The following is a 13,959-nucleotide window of genomic DNA, read 5'->3' on the forward strand; positions in this document are numbered from 1 at the left end:
CACACTATCTTTGCTGGTGTACTTTGTATATTGTTTTCTTTTCCCATTCCTTGTCTTGGGAAGCACTTAGTGTAGGCTATTTTAATTAGCTCTTTCCCACTTCTTCTCCAGTATCACACTGGAAATTTCTTAAGGCAAGTATCTATTCTGACCCAAAAGTTTCAGGCAAATGTTTAGTAATGCATCAGTTATGTTTTAGGACGTATTCAAAGGTATTTAAATAAACAAAGGTAGCCACAGTGATTCCACTTAAAAAAAAGTGATCAGTGACTATCAAGATGAGAAGTACCTAAATAATGTCAATATGGCTTAAAAGTGTCCAACTTTTCAACTTTTACTAATTTCATTATTCCAACTCACTGATAACTTAGGAAAGTACTATTTTAAAGGTTTCTGAGGCAAATATAAAAGGATCAGGAATTCTTGTAAAGGGGAAAAAAAGCAGATGGGGAAAAGGGCCTATAAAGTGACTTGGAAATGTATCAATTAAATGTAATATGTTCGGATTCAGATTCAAACAGACCAACTGTTATTGGGGGTGGCGGTGGGGAAGGGAAAGACAGAATTTGAATGAGTATCAGGAAAACTTGAATATGACCTAATTTTTCATAAAATTAAGAAATTGCTGATTGTGATAAAGACACTGTGTTTTTTTAAGTGTCCACTTTTTGAGATATATACTGAAGTATTTGTGAATGAAACTGGGCTTTCTGTCAAAATAATGAGGATAGCAGGGGGCCAGGGGGAGTAAGGATCACAGGAGAAATGAGACTGGTCTGAGGCTGGGTGTTGAGTCCATGTAGTTTCATTGTATATTTCTCTCAACTTTGGTACATGTTTGAAATTTTCCAAGCTAAAAAGGAAGAAAGCATTAGGAGGTGTCCTGTTAATTCCGTGGTTGGCCGTGGCTACCACCCATCCCAGCTTTGGACAGCGTCCTGCTTTCCAGCAGGTGTTTCTGTTCCCACAATGGGTTGTGTGTGACACACCACAGCACTCCTCTCTAAGGTTCTTGGCCTTATACAGACACCACCCTATTCTCATTCCTACCCTGCACGGGAACCCAACCTCGTCTAACACAGAGACCCTATCAACCTCCATCACAGCTGGAGATTAAACCAGTCAGTTGGCTAACAACAGCTCTGCAAACCATGCTGTCTACACCACACAGCCTGGAGCCAATACCATGTTCCCGTTTTTGGACCTCATCACTCCATTTCAAGGAACCTAAAACAGAAACAGAATACTGAGCCTGACAACGGTCACACACTATTTCTGCAGAGCTAAAATCCAGCACCACTCTGCTCGGAACTCTTCCTCCAGACACCAGGATGATGCCCTTTGTGCAGTACCCTACTGAAAAGGTAGTCAGCACCTCACCACTCCAGATACGCTGTGGCCCCGCCCCACCTGGCTCCTTGCCCTGTACTGTTTTGTAGCATTTTTCACTGCCTGCCAATGGATTACAGGTTTATTTCTACTTCACTACCCCTGCCTAGAATCTAACCTCCATGAAGACAGGGACTTTTGCTTTCTTTGCCCTTACCTATGTCCTGAGTTTCTCAACAGCAACTGGAACATAAAAAGAGATCAATAGGTATGTGCTAAATGTTCAGGATGCCAGGAAAGTACAACTGTCAAAGAGGGTTAAGAACGAAAAATTGACACTCTTAACGTAAACTAAAAACACGTACCTCACCAGCCCACACATCTACTCCATGTACTAGAAAGGTGACATCACGACGCTATTTTTATTCACCATTTTATTTAGTCTTCCCTAAATAGCTGAAAAATTGATGACTACAGGATCACATGAATAATGATTGAATCTGTCAGTGTGTGCCAGAAAAACCTCATGGGACCACGGGTCTTCACATACCCTCTACAGTATCTGCATTATATACACACAAATTACCTCAAAATTTAGGAATGAGTGCAAATTACATTAGGGCTTTTGAGGACATATGTCTTTGTCACTTTTTTTTTCTTGAGATGGAGTCTTGCTCTGTTGCCCAGGATGGAGTGCAGTGGCGCGATCTCAGCTCACTGCAATCTCCGCCTCCCGGGTTCAAGTGATTCTCCTGCCTCAGTCTCCCGAGTAGCTGGGATTACAGGTGCCCACCACCATGCCCAGCTAATTTTTGTAATTTTAGTAGAGACAGGGTTTCACCAGGTTGGCCAGGCTGGTCTCAAACTTCTGACCTCAGGTGATCCACCCACCCCAGCCTCCCAAAGTGCTGGGATTACAGGCATCAGCCACCATGCCTGGCCCTCTGTCACTTTTTAAATCCAAATCAGTGTCCTCCTGCAGCCTTACCCAACATAAACACCCACCAGCCACCACCCAGGAAATTAGAGTGACACCTATGAAGCCAGTTGCAGTGACAGGGAGGATAGTTCAGAGTGCCAGCTTCTTAACACAAACCAGCTCTACCTCCTAGATGCCATGTGATCTAGGGCAAGGTAAAGTGCCTCAGTTTCCTCATCCGTTAAATGGGGAACAATAGCAGAATCTATCTCATAGGGTTGATGTGAGAATTCAGTGACTTTGTATTAGGTAAATAGCTTAGAACAGCTCCCAGCTGATATGGTTTGGCTCTGTCCCCTCACCCAAATCTTACCTGAAAGTGTAAACTCCATAATCCCCACATGTCAAAGGCAGGACCAGGTAGAGGTAACTTGTGGTTTCCCCCATGCTGTTCTCATGATAGTGAGTTCCTGTGAGATCTGATGGTTCTATAAGCATCTGGCATTTCCCGCGCCTGCACTCAGCCCATCCTGCCGCCTTGTGAAGAAGGTGCCTGCTTCTCCTTTGCCTTCCGCCATGATTCTAAGTTTCCCGAGGCCTCCCCAGCAATGCAGCACTGTGAGTCAATTAAAACTCTTTCCTTTATAAATTACCCAGTCTCAGGTATTTCTTCATAGCAGTGTAAGAACAGACTAATACACTGGCACACAGTCAAGGTAAACCAACTTAGCTAATCTGTCCAGTATTATTTCTACCACATCTAAACCCACTCACACACACACACTGTAACATAATTCTAGACAGTACTTATTTTCAAGAATATAGAAAAAAGAATCTGTTTTTTTTGTTGTTTTTTTTTTTTTTGAGACAGAGTCCCACTCTGTTGCTAAGGTTGGAGTGCAGTGGTGTACTCTTGGCTCACTGCAACCTCCACCTCCCAGGTTCAAGTGATTCTCCTGCCTCAGCCTCCCAAGTAGCTGGGATTACAGGTGCATACCACCACACCCAGCTAATTTTTTTGTATTTTTAGTAGAGACAGGGTCTCACCAAGTTGGCCAGACTGGTCTCGAACTCCTAACCTCAGGTGACCCGCCCACCTTGGCCTGCTGGGATTACAGGCATGGGCCACCTCGCCCAGCCTGAATCTGTATTTTTTTAAGCCTGAAATAAATGGTGAGAATAGATAGTGTGTCATAACCTAGTAGCAATTCTGCTGTAAATCTGGTTTAATTAAAGAATATCATTAGGAAGGTAATGTAAGCTTTTCAGAAAAGCAGGCAATTATTCAGTAACTCCCAAATTTACAGCTGAGTGCGTGTTAATTGAGATCATACACTTAAGGCACTCAGCACAGCACTGCATATGAAGAGCACTCCATGGGGGACAGTTTTTGTTTTGTTTTGTTTTGAGACAGGGTCTTGTTCTGTCACCCAGGCTGGAGGGCAGTGGCACAATCTCAGCTCACTGCAACCTCAGCCTCCTGGGCTCAAGTGATCCTTCCACCTCAGCCTCCCGAGTAGCTGGGACCACGGGCATATGCCACCACATCTGGCTAGTTTTTTTTTGGGTTTTTTTGTTTTTTTTTTTTTTTTGAGACGGGGTTTCATACTTGTTGCCCAGGCTAGAGTGCAATGGTGCGATCTTGGCTCACCACAACATCTACCTACTGGGTTCAAGGTTCTCCTGCATCAGCCTCCCGAGTAGCTGGGATTACAGGCATGTGCCACAACGCCCAGCTAATTTTGTATTTTTTTAGTAGATACGGGGTTTCTCTATGTTGGTCAGGCTGGTCTCAAACTCCCGACCTCAGGTGATCTGCCCACAGCAGCCTCCCAAAGTGCTGGGATTGCAGGCATGAGTCACTGCACCCAGCCTAGTTTTTGTATTTTTGTAGAGATGGGGTTTTACCATGTTGGCCAGGCTGGTGTCAAACTCCTGAGCTTGTGCAATCCACCCACCCAGTCTCTCAAAGGGCTGGAATTACAGGCATGACCCACCACGCCTGGCCAAGGGTAGTTCTTCTTATTCTTGTTATGATCATGAATCTTGATGCAAAGTGGGATCTCAAAGACCTCTAAGGCCCAGGTTCTCTCCCTTTCCACGCAGCCTAGAAATCTACAGGGGTATGAGTCAGGAGCTAACATCGCCCAGCTGTCCTCTGCTTCTACGTAAGCTTTTCTGCTTTTATTCCCCTAATATATTAAGCTTCTGCATGAGAGTCTACATAACTGAAAGTGCTCTGCTGCAACAAAAAGCTAGAAAGCAGTGATGTAGTCCCACTGTCCACTTTACAGATGCAAAAGCAAGGCCTTGGTGGAGGTCCTGCAGTTTCTCCAAGTTCTGACCGTGGTCAGTCCCCTCATGGAACTAGAAATCAGGGCTCCTGAAACCTCATCTTTCCATTACAATGCACTACTGTACTCAGAGATAAATGCATCACAACTTCTACCAGAACCAGCTTCCAAAACCAGATTTTTCCCCCTTGAAATCTGACTTATTAATTTACACCCCTCTCAACTCACCATAATTTCTCTCTGTTCCTCCAGATTCTTCAAAAAATTTGAAAATTCACGTAAGGAAGCATCTGTAACAAGAAAGGAATGATTATCTGGTGGCCATGGCAAAGGAAAACAAACCAAAATCTCATGTTTATTTACCTATGCATCGTTCATCATCTGTCACAGCATCACCGATAAACTCAAACTTAAAGTCTCTGAGTGAATGAGCAAATTTCCGCTGGGCCACTGACAAACCTAGGAAGAAAAGTATAACGATGACTTGGGTTATTGTTTTAAGTCAAGCCATAAAAGAAATTTATTCCTCCTAAAGTTGGTAAAGCTGTAGAGCTGTCCTCCACTCGATCTATGAGAAGGCATGACCCAACTCCCTTGCCAAATGGCCCACCATCTTCAACCTGGCACGCTCCAGGTAGCCTTTGCCTTCTAGGCTATACCCTGCCACAGAACAGACGCTAGAGAAATGTTTATTCCCTCCCCCACCTTCTTATTCCTCAGATCTGATTCTTTCACATTGTTCCCTAAAGTATTCTCCCTTTCTCTGCTCACTCCAGTCAGGACGTGCCCAATTCTAAAGTTCAGGCTGTGATTAGGAACACACACACCTGAGAGTGGCTTGATGCGATCTGGATGCCTGCCATGGTTTCAAACATAAGGATCTCAAAAGCCCAAGGTCAGCCAACCAGCTGCTCTTAACCGATTGCCAAATAACCACTCCAGTCAGACAAACCCAGAAGATTCAAAAAGAATGTTCATAGAAAACAGCATCAGGGAGGTAACTGAAGGCCAAGAAGAAATGGTAGGAACAATTAATTCTGCAAAAGACCTACAGAGGTCCTCATCTTAATTGGAGATTAACAGAAGAGTGGAAAACTACTTCTAAAATAGGCTAACATTTATTTTACAGGCCTTGCCCCATGCTAGGTGATATGCATATTTCATTTCATTCAAAAATTCTCAAGAGATATATAAAGATTATTATACCATTTTACAAAGAGGCCAAACCTCAAAGATGTTGAGTAATCTGCGTAAGGTTGGCACAGCTACAAACAATAGCAGCAAAGGCTTAACTATTCTTCAGAACCACTGGTCCAAAGGCCACAGTCTGACAAGTATACAATCCTGCCTCTGGTTTGAAGCACTTTCTAAGAAGGTGTTCACTGATTTCTGCACTTCACACAGCTCCTGTCTTCCTGTACGTCTCCTTCACACATTACTGTCATAATGAAGATGAGTCATATTATGGTAATACAATTGTTTAACAGACTATTTTTAAAGCAGTTTTAGGCTCACAGTAAAACTGAGCTGAAGATACAAAGATTCCCCAAATAGCCCCTGCTCTGCCACGTGCACAGCCTCTAACCCTTTTAACATCCCCCACTGTCAGTTGTTGAAACTTCATTTTTCCTCATGTTTATCGTGCTGTTCTCAATTTTTTAAAATAATATGTAAACACTGAAAGACCTAAATATGAAAAGGCAAAACCGTAAAATGTTGGATCATACAGGATTGTAATTTCTTACACCTAAAGTATAGAAGAAAAGCACCAAGCATAAGGTGAAATGGGATGGACTGCAAGCATGGACCAATCCTCCAGCCCTCCTTGTAGGCACATCTCAGTGCACTGACATTGCAGTTCCTCCCATGGAAACTCATCTATTTCCCACCCCTTGAACCTGGGCTAGTCTTGTAGCCAATAGAATACAGAGAAAGTGACACTGCGCCAATTCAGAGCCTCCACCTCAAGGAATGTTACACACCTCTGCTCCACTCTACCGGAACCCTAAGCCCTCCATGAGCACAAGCCCAGGCTCGCCGGCTCACTGATGAATGACTCCTGGCTCAGTGGCCCCCTAGTTGCCGCAGCAGCCAGCCAGCCTGCAGAGGCAGAGCTTCCCTATACATGCATGAGGCCGTTCAGAGGGACAGGTAACTGTCCAGTGAGTAAAGCACACACTGAAATAAGTGGCTGCTCTTTTAGTCATTAGGTTTGGGGGTGATTGAAAAGATAACTGATAAAGAAAAATAAAATTTGGTTGTGTTAAAATGTAAAATGTGGCCAGTGTGGTAGTTCACACCTGTAATCCCAGCACTTTGGAAGGCCAAGGTGGGCAGATCACTTGAGGCCAGGAGTTTGAGACTAGCCCGGCCAACATGGTGAAACTGAAACCCTATCTCTACTAAAATTACAAAAATTAGCTGGGCATGGTCGTGCACGCCTTTAATACCAGCTACTTGGGAGGCTGAGGCATGAGAATCACTTGAACCCAGGAGGAGAAGATTGCAGTGAGCCAAGATGGTGCCACTGCACTCCAGCCTAGGCAACAGAGGAGACCCTGTCTCCATAAAAAGAAAAAAAACAACTGGCCAAGGTAGCCCACGCCTGTAACTCCAGCACTTTGGGAGGCTGAGGCAGGCAGATCACCTGGGGTTAGGAGGTGGAGACCAGCCTGGCCAACATGGTGAAACCCCGTCTCTACTACAAATACAAAACTTAGCCAGGCGTGGTGCGGATGCCTGTAGTCCCAGCTACTCAGGAGGCTGAGGCAGGAGAATGGTGTGAACCCAGGAGGCGGAGGTTGCAGTGAGCCAAGATCATACCGCTGCACTCCAGCCTGGATGACAGAGTGAGACTATCTCAAAATAATAAAAGTAAGTAAATAAAATAACTTAGTTCTTAATATAAACCAGGTCAACATACAATTGTTGATCTAGACACACTGGCTGCTCTTGGTTCACACATACCAAACTCACTCCAGTCTGAAAACCCTTAACTTTCTGTTCCCTGAGCCCACATCGTTACTGGCCCACTCCTCCAACAACACAGCTCAGCTCAGGAATCCTCCCTGCCTCAGCCTTCCTAGGATAGGGCCAGTCCTTGGCACCGTGATCCTCTCCATTCTACTGCCGTCTTACTTCCTTCACAGCACTTATTCATCCAAATTTATTTAGTCAATATTTGCACATTGTTACCTATCTTCCCACGCTGGAACTTCATTTCCCTGAAGCTATCAGTCTTGTGCTTCTCTATATCCCTGAAACAGCAGCCAAAACTGGAAATAAGATGTAATAGGCTGGGCAAGGTGGCTCACGCCTATAATCCCAGCACTCTGGGAGGCCACGAAAGGCGTATCACCTGAGATCAGGAGTTCATCTGAGGTCAGGAGTTCAAGACTAACCTGGCCAATATGGTGAAACTCCATCTCTACTAGAAATACAAAAATTAGCCAGGCGTGGTGGTGGGCACCTAATCCCAGCTACTACTTGTGCTAAGGCACAAAACTCGCTTGAACTCAGGAGGTGGAAGTTGTAGTGAGCCGAGATCACGCCACTGCACTCCAACCTTGGCTACAAGAGTGAAAGTCCATCTCAAAAGAATACAAAATAAAAAGATATAATAGGATGACTTTCTTTTTAAATTTATTTCATTTACCTATTTCTGAATATTGATAGTTTGTGGACTTATGATTTTTAGTAGTACATATTATTCTATTTTGCTTTTTGCTTTGCCAGATCGCAATAGGATTTTGTTTATATGTGTACATTTTTCACAGAATATATACGAACATATTTACATTTACTTGCCTATGTATTTTTTATATATTACTATGAATAGACTGGCATAAACTATATATTCTTCCATTAGAGCTGTTCCATTATTTTATCCAAAATTACTAGATCAACGGCTACAGGTTATTTTAAAGATGATGTTTCTTATGGTCAGAATAGTAGGCTCTCTGGAAAGTTAAAACTTAAATGCACCAATTTTTCCAACATTTCATGCCCAATTTCATCAGTTGAAAATGTTTGTAACAGATTAAATTGGGGCTTATTTGCATAACCAATCTGATGTATTTCCAATAGCATGCTTTACACCTGTGCTAAGAATTATAGTTATATCACTTCTTCATTTTAAAACATTTCTGTTACTCATTTTCCCCTTCCTGATGATCTCCTCCTAGGGTTACCAGAGTTTATTATGCAAAATTTCCACTGTTAAAAATCTGACCACAGCATATTCTATTTCTTTGAACAATTATAAATGTAATTGCCTTTCCATTACTTTATGCATTTTAAATTTATTTTCCCATGCAGTTCATATTTTACAGATGTCTTCTTCCTTTCAAAACAAAAGCATAAGGCAGTTTGCTAAACTTAATGCACTTCATTAAATGTATTTTCTTTCCAATATCATTGCACATGAAACCCAAGCAGTTTCTCACTGATTAATGTAGTTACAAAGACCAGTAACATCTCTGCCTGAGTTAGACGCAGGGTGGGGAGAATAGAGAAAACTAACCAACTTTTTTTTTTTTTTTTTTTTAAAAAAAAAGACGGAGTTTTACTCTTGTCACCCAGGCTGGAATGCAATGGGTGTGATCTCAGCTCACCGCAAACTCCGCCTCCCGGGTTCACATGATTCTCCTGCCTCAGCCTCCCAAGTAGCTAGGATTACAGGTATATGCCACCACGCCCGGCTAATTCTTTTATTTTTTAGTAGAGATAGGGTTTCTCCATGTTGGTCAGGCTGGTCTCGAACTCCCGACCTCAGCTGATCCTACCACCTCGGCCTCCCAAAGTACTGGGACTACAAGCGTGAGCCACCACGCCCGGCCTAACCAACTAACCTTTACTGAGTGCCTGCTCTACGCTAATTGACTTACAAATATTATTTCAATTACTCTTAATACACCAGGAGGGTAGAGGTTGGTGTTATCTTTTTAAAAAAAAGGTTCAGAGATAGTTTAGTGACTCGATCAAGTTACAGACCTCTTTACACTGCTAGTAATAAGTCCTGGAGGCAAAGGATCAACTCCCTGGTTTCTCAGACCCCCACCAATGTCCTTTCCATTACACCATTCGATCTTTCAAGAGATTTCACATTATTCTCAGGTCCTCTGCCCAGATCTCAACTGGTGTGAAACCGTCAGGCTCTCTAAAGGACCCTAGTACAGAATTGTAAGTAAATGGAAAAATCATTTATTTGTACCTCCATGCCCCCTATTCTCCACTGCCTAATTCCTGAGTATTGTGAATTAATACTGCTCTTGAGATACCCTCAAGGCTGTTATATATTGGTAGATAATGCCAAGTCTGACTGCACAAAAAGCACAGCTAACACAGAGGAATGAATGTGACCTGCACCCTTCAAATGAACTCGCCACTTCAGAGTCTTCCAGACTTGAATTTTTGTGTCTTGATCTGCAGGCAAATAGGAGAGACAGTGTAGGTGATCTAATTCTTCCCAGGGTTAGGAGCAGTTTGAGAGATGAGGAGTTCTATCTGAGATGTGCTGAGTTTGAGAGGTAGGATACCACATGCAGAGATCCAACCACAGTTTGAATTCAGGTGTGGAGTGCCTCCAGATTCTGGCCTGAACTGCCACTGCTTGTCCTTGATTCTACAAATAAGAAAATTATTTCTTATAGCAGAGCCACCTATTTATCAACAATTTTTAGTTAAGACCATGAGATATTAGACAGACAGACACTCTGCTGTCTGGAGGTGGGGAGCATCTCTGTTTGGGTCACCCTACTTTGACTGCCCATCTAGGCAGCACTGTCAGTGCACGATAATCCCTTAAGTTACAAGCCTGAGCCCTGGTCATGAAGTTGTCACTACTAACTCCTACAACTTCTCATCCCACCAGTGAAAGCACTAATGGAGATGCTTTTAAAAATGTTGGCATGTTCTACTAATGGCTTTAAAAGAAAAAGGATATGGTCAATAAATATACTCTTGTCACTCATTCAATCTGAATACAGGATTTTTTATAAATCATAATAGATTCCACAGTCCTTTTCAAAACAGACAAATTGCACCTGGAAGCTCACATTCTTTATGTAGAGTGCCAAATAATTCGATTATCAACTACACAAAGGTCTGCTGAGGGAGCTGCCCCCGACTCTGCACATCAAAACATGCACCAAAATTCTTTCATGTTTTATCTAAAGGGTACAGACTCTAAAAACTTAGTATCTTTCATGCCAGTGAAATAATGTTGACATTAATCCAAGAAACTTGAAGTGAAATGAAATTCCTCTAGCACTGTAGACTGGCTTCATACTTTCATGGGTTCCTGTTTTACAAAAGCAGCAGTGGTACTATATACAAAAATGGCATTACAGCTTCTCCGTACAGGTTAAAAAAGAAAGCAAATAACTAACTCATTTTGTAGGTTTTAAAAAATGCTGCAAACAACCAATAAGCCCAGAATGCATCACGGGGCTAGTTTAGGCCTAAAGGCGAAATCACAGGCTGTTCTAGAAGCAGCTCGTGGCCCAACATTGTCTCTGGCTCTATTCCGGTAAAGCATTCCTGGCCCTAACTCTGAGTCCAGCTTGCCTGGGGTGTCTGTGTAATGAATTCTTATCACAGAATATATAATATCTGAAGTCACTTGAATGACCTGAAGTGACAAATTTATGGGGTAAAAGGAAAACCAGTGGAGCCCACAAAGGTGCATAGGCCCCAAAAGACACCCATAAACCTGGAACACAGAGCTCAAGGTCAATATGGCACATGAAGGAACAACCAAATACCAAAATAGCCAAATAATTATGAAGAATCCTCCAGGAGTGATGTGGGGACTCGAGAGAATCCCACAGGCGGCTCCACAATGGAGACCACCACCCAGCCCTCCCTAAACATTCCACAAATGCTGAGAAACTACTGGGGCTAGGCACTGTCTTAGAGAGAGTACCTGCCACATCAGGATGGGAGATGGGACAAGAATGCTGGTGACCACCTAGTCCACTCATTTTCCAACTGTCTTTGGCCACAGACTCCTCTGTTTAAAGAAAATCTTATTTACAGTAAGAACAGGAAAACCAGATAAAACAGCTGACACTTATGTATTCGTTTCCTATTGCTGTAGTAACAAATTACCACAAATGCAGTGGCTTACAACAACGCTAATTTACTATCTAACAGTTTTTGGAGGTCGGAAGTCTAAAATGGGGGAAGTCTCATGGGGCTAAAATCAAGGTGTCAGCAAGTCTATCTCACTCTGTCATCTAGACTAGCGTGCAGTGGCACTATCATAGCTCTCTGCAGCCTTGAACTCCTGGGCTCATGAGAAACTCCCACCTCAATCACCTGAGTAGCTGGGACTACAGGCATGAAACACCACCACCAAGCATTGTTTTTTTTTTTTTTTTTTTAGAGATGGGGTCTCATTACGTTGCCCAGGCTGGTCTTGAACTCCTGGGGCCAAGTGATCTTCCTGCCTTGGCCCTCCAAAGTGCTGGGATTACAGGTGTGAGGCACAGCGCCCAGCCTGACCTTTGTTTCTGTCATCACATCTCTTCTGACTCTTTTAAGGACCACTGTGATTACAATGGGCCCTAAGATAATCCAAAATAACCGCCCCCCCCCCCGCCCCCGCCCAATCTCAGGGTCTTTAATCACATCTGAAAGTCCCTTTTGCCACGTAAAATAACATATTCACAGGTTCCAGGGATGATTAGGACAGGCCATCACTGGAGGGCCACCATTCTGGCTACCACACCTTTTAACATCAGGTACTCTACCAATCACTTTACATTTGTAGATTCGGTTAACTATCACTACAACAGACAGGGACACAGACACAGGTTACCCAACTTGCCCAAGGTCATATGACTAGGAAGTAGCGGAACCCAGAGATGCGTGCGTTGAGAGCAGACTGAAGGTGGACAAGGTCGGCAGCAGGAAGGTGACACGTTAGGTGGCTCCTGTCCTCATCCAGGTGAGAGATGAGGAGAGTCCTTTAAGGATTTTCTGGTAACTGTGCCAATATCTAGTGAGACTCACAAGTCTCAACCTAATGACTGTGGGCTCTAGGTGCAAACAAATCTTTTAAGCTTCTTGGCTTTGACACCAAGGAAGCCTGGTTTATGGGTGCTGTGGTAATTAGTAGGCTGGTGGTTCCTCTGTATTATGGAAACTGTGTTTTCCCCAAATTTATATACTGAAATCCAAATCTCCAGAACCTGAGAATGTGTCCTTATTTGGAACGAGGGTCTTTACAGAAGTAATCAGTTAAAATGAGGTCACTAAGAATGGGCCCTGCTCCAATATGACTTGAGTTCTTTTAAGAAGAAATTAGGACATGAGAGACACAATATACAGATGAGAACACTATTTCAAAGCATTGTTTTTAAAGATCATGGAAGTTACATTCAATGACAAAACACAGCATTATTCAAACATGGTAGCAAATACAGTAACTTGGCAAATAAACTGGTTTCCCAAATATGCTAAAAAAGGGAATACCGAAAGAAAAACAAACCCACATGCGGCAGTAATGTCAAGACAAGTTACTTTGTTAACCACAGTATACACTTAGGGCCCAAAGCAAATATTAGTAGGGATTTAGATATCAGGTGTTCATCTCACTTAATATGAGCTTATTCACTCCTCCGCCATTGGAGTATCACCATTTCACAGCACAAATGAGAAACTTAGTTACTAATCAAAGCCAAGAGTTACTGTGTAACTCCCTCATTTCTCTCAAATTCTTTAATACTTATTCTCCATCAAATAAATGTAAAGCTTGTAAAAAAAAAAAAAAAAAAAAGATACATCCTAGCAAAGGGCTAAAACATCCTCTTTTGTGATCCAAGATAAGCCAGGATGACAAGAACTAAAAGAACCACGAGAAATGACCAATGACTTGTTGGGCATCTATCACCTGCTCAGCACAGCCCACAGTACTGTATGAATACAAAGAGGCTGAGGCTGCTGCCCTAAGGAGTCCACGCCCTAGATCTGAGAGAAATCACAACCCCGTGTTGCATAGGAACTGAGGGGTCCAGATTTGCAAATTCCACAGGAGTGCAATAGAAGACATATTCCAAAAAAAAAGAAGAAAATAAATTAGTGCTATCAGGAAAATACAGCATGGAATATGGAGACTTGAAGACAGTACTAAAAAGTGAGTTCAATTTATGTCACTGTAAACTGCAGAATAGGTATTAAGGCAATAAGAACAAAATGAGAGTAATCCTTTCGATGGGAAAGGAAAAGGACTACATATGCTATACAGCTGCTGTTAAGTTAGAAGCTTTTGAATGCAAAGCTTCAAATAATGAGAATACAATTACAAAGAGACCAGGAAAACATGTGAGCAACTTGCTGTGAGAAAGAACTCACAGTACAGCTATGTCTGGGATGTTCTCCCTGGGCCTCTGCCATTAACCTAACTTGGCTTCT

General features: G+C 42.8%; 1 protein-coding gene across 1 annotated transcript in view; it reads right to left on the bottom strand.

Moving 5' to 3' along the window:
- The window catches only part of ARHGAP10 (Rho GTPase activating protein 10), a 351,063-nt gene that overhangs the window by 246,544 nt on the left and 90,560 nt on the right, over window positions 1–13,959 (bottom strand). Inside the window, exons 2-3 of the mRNA XM_011973261.1 lie at window positions 4,906–5,001; window positions 4,771–4,832 (exon numbers count right to left, since the gene is read on the bottom strand). Coding sequence (XP_011828651.1) covers window positions 4,771–4,832; window positions 4,906–5,001 — 158 coding nt within the window. The remainder of the gene's footprint in view (window positions 1–4,770; window positions 4,833–4,905; window positions 5,002–13,959) is intronic.

Source organism: Mandrillus leucophaeus, unplaced genomic scaffold (assembly GCF_000951045.1).
Source record: "Mandrillus leucophaeus isolate KB7577 unplaced genomic scaffold, Mleu.le_1.0 Scaffold136, whole genome shotgun sequence".
Lineage (NCBI taxonomy): Eukaryota > Metazoa > Chordata > Mammalia > Primates > Cercopithecidae > Mandrillus > Mandrillus leucophaeus.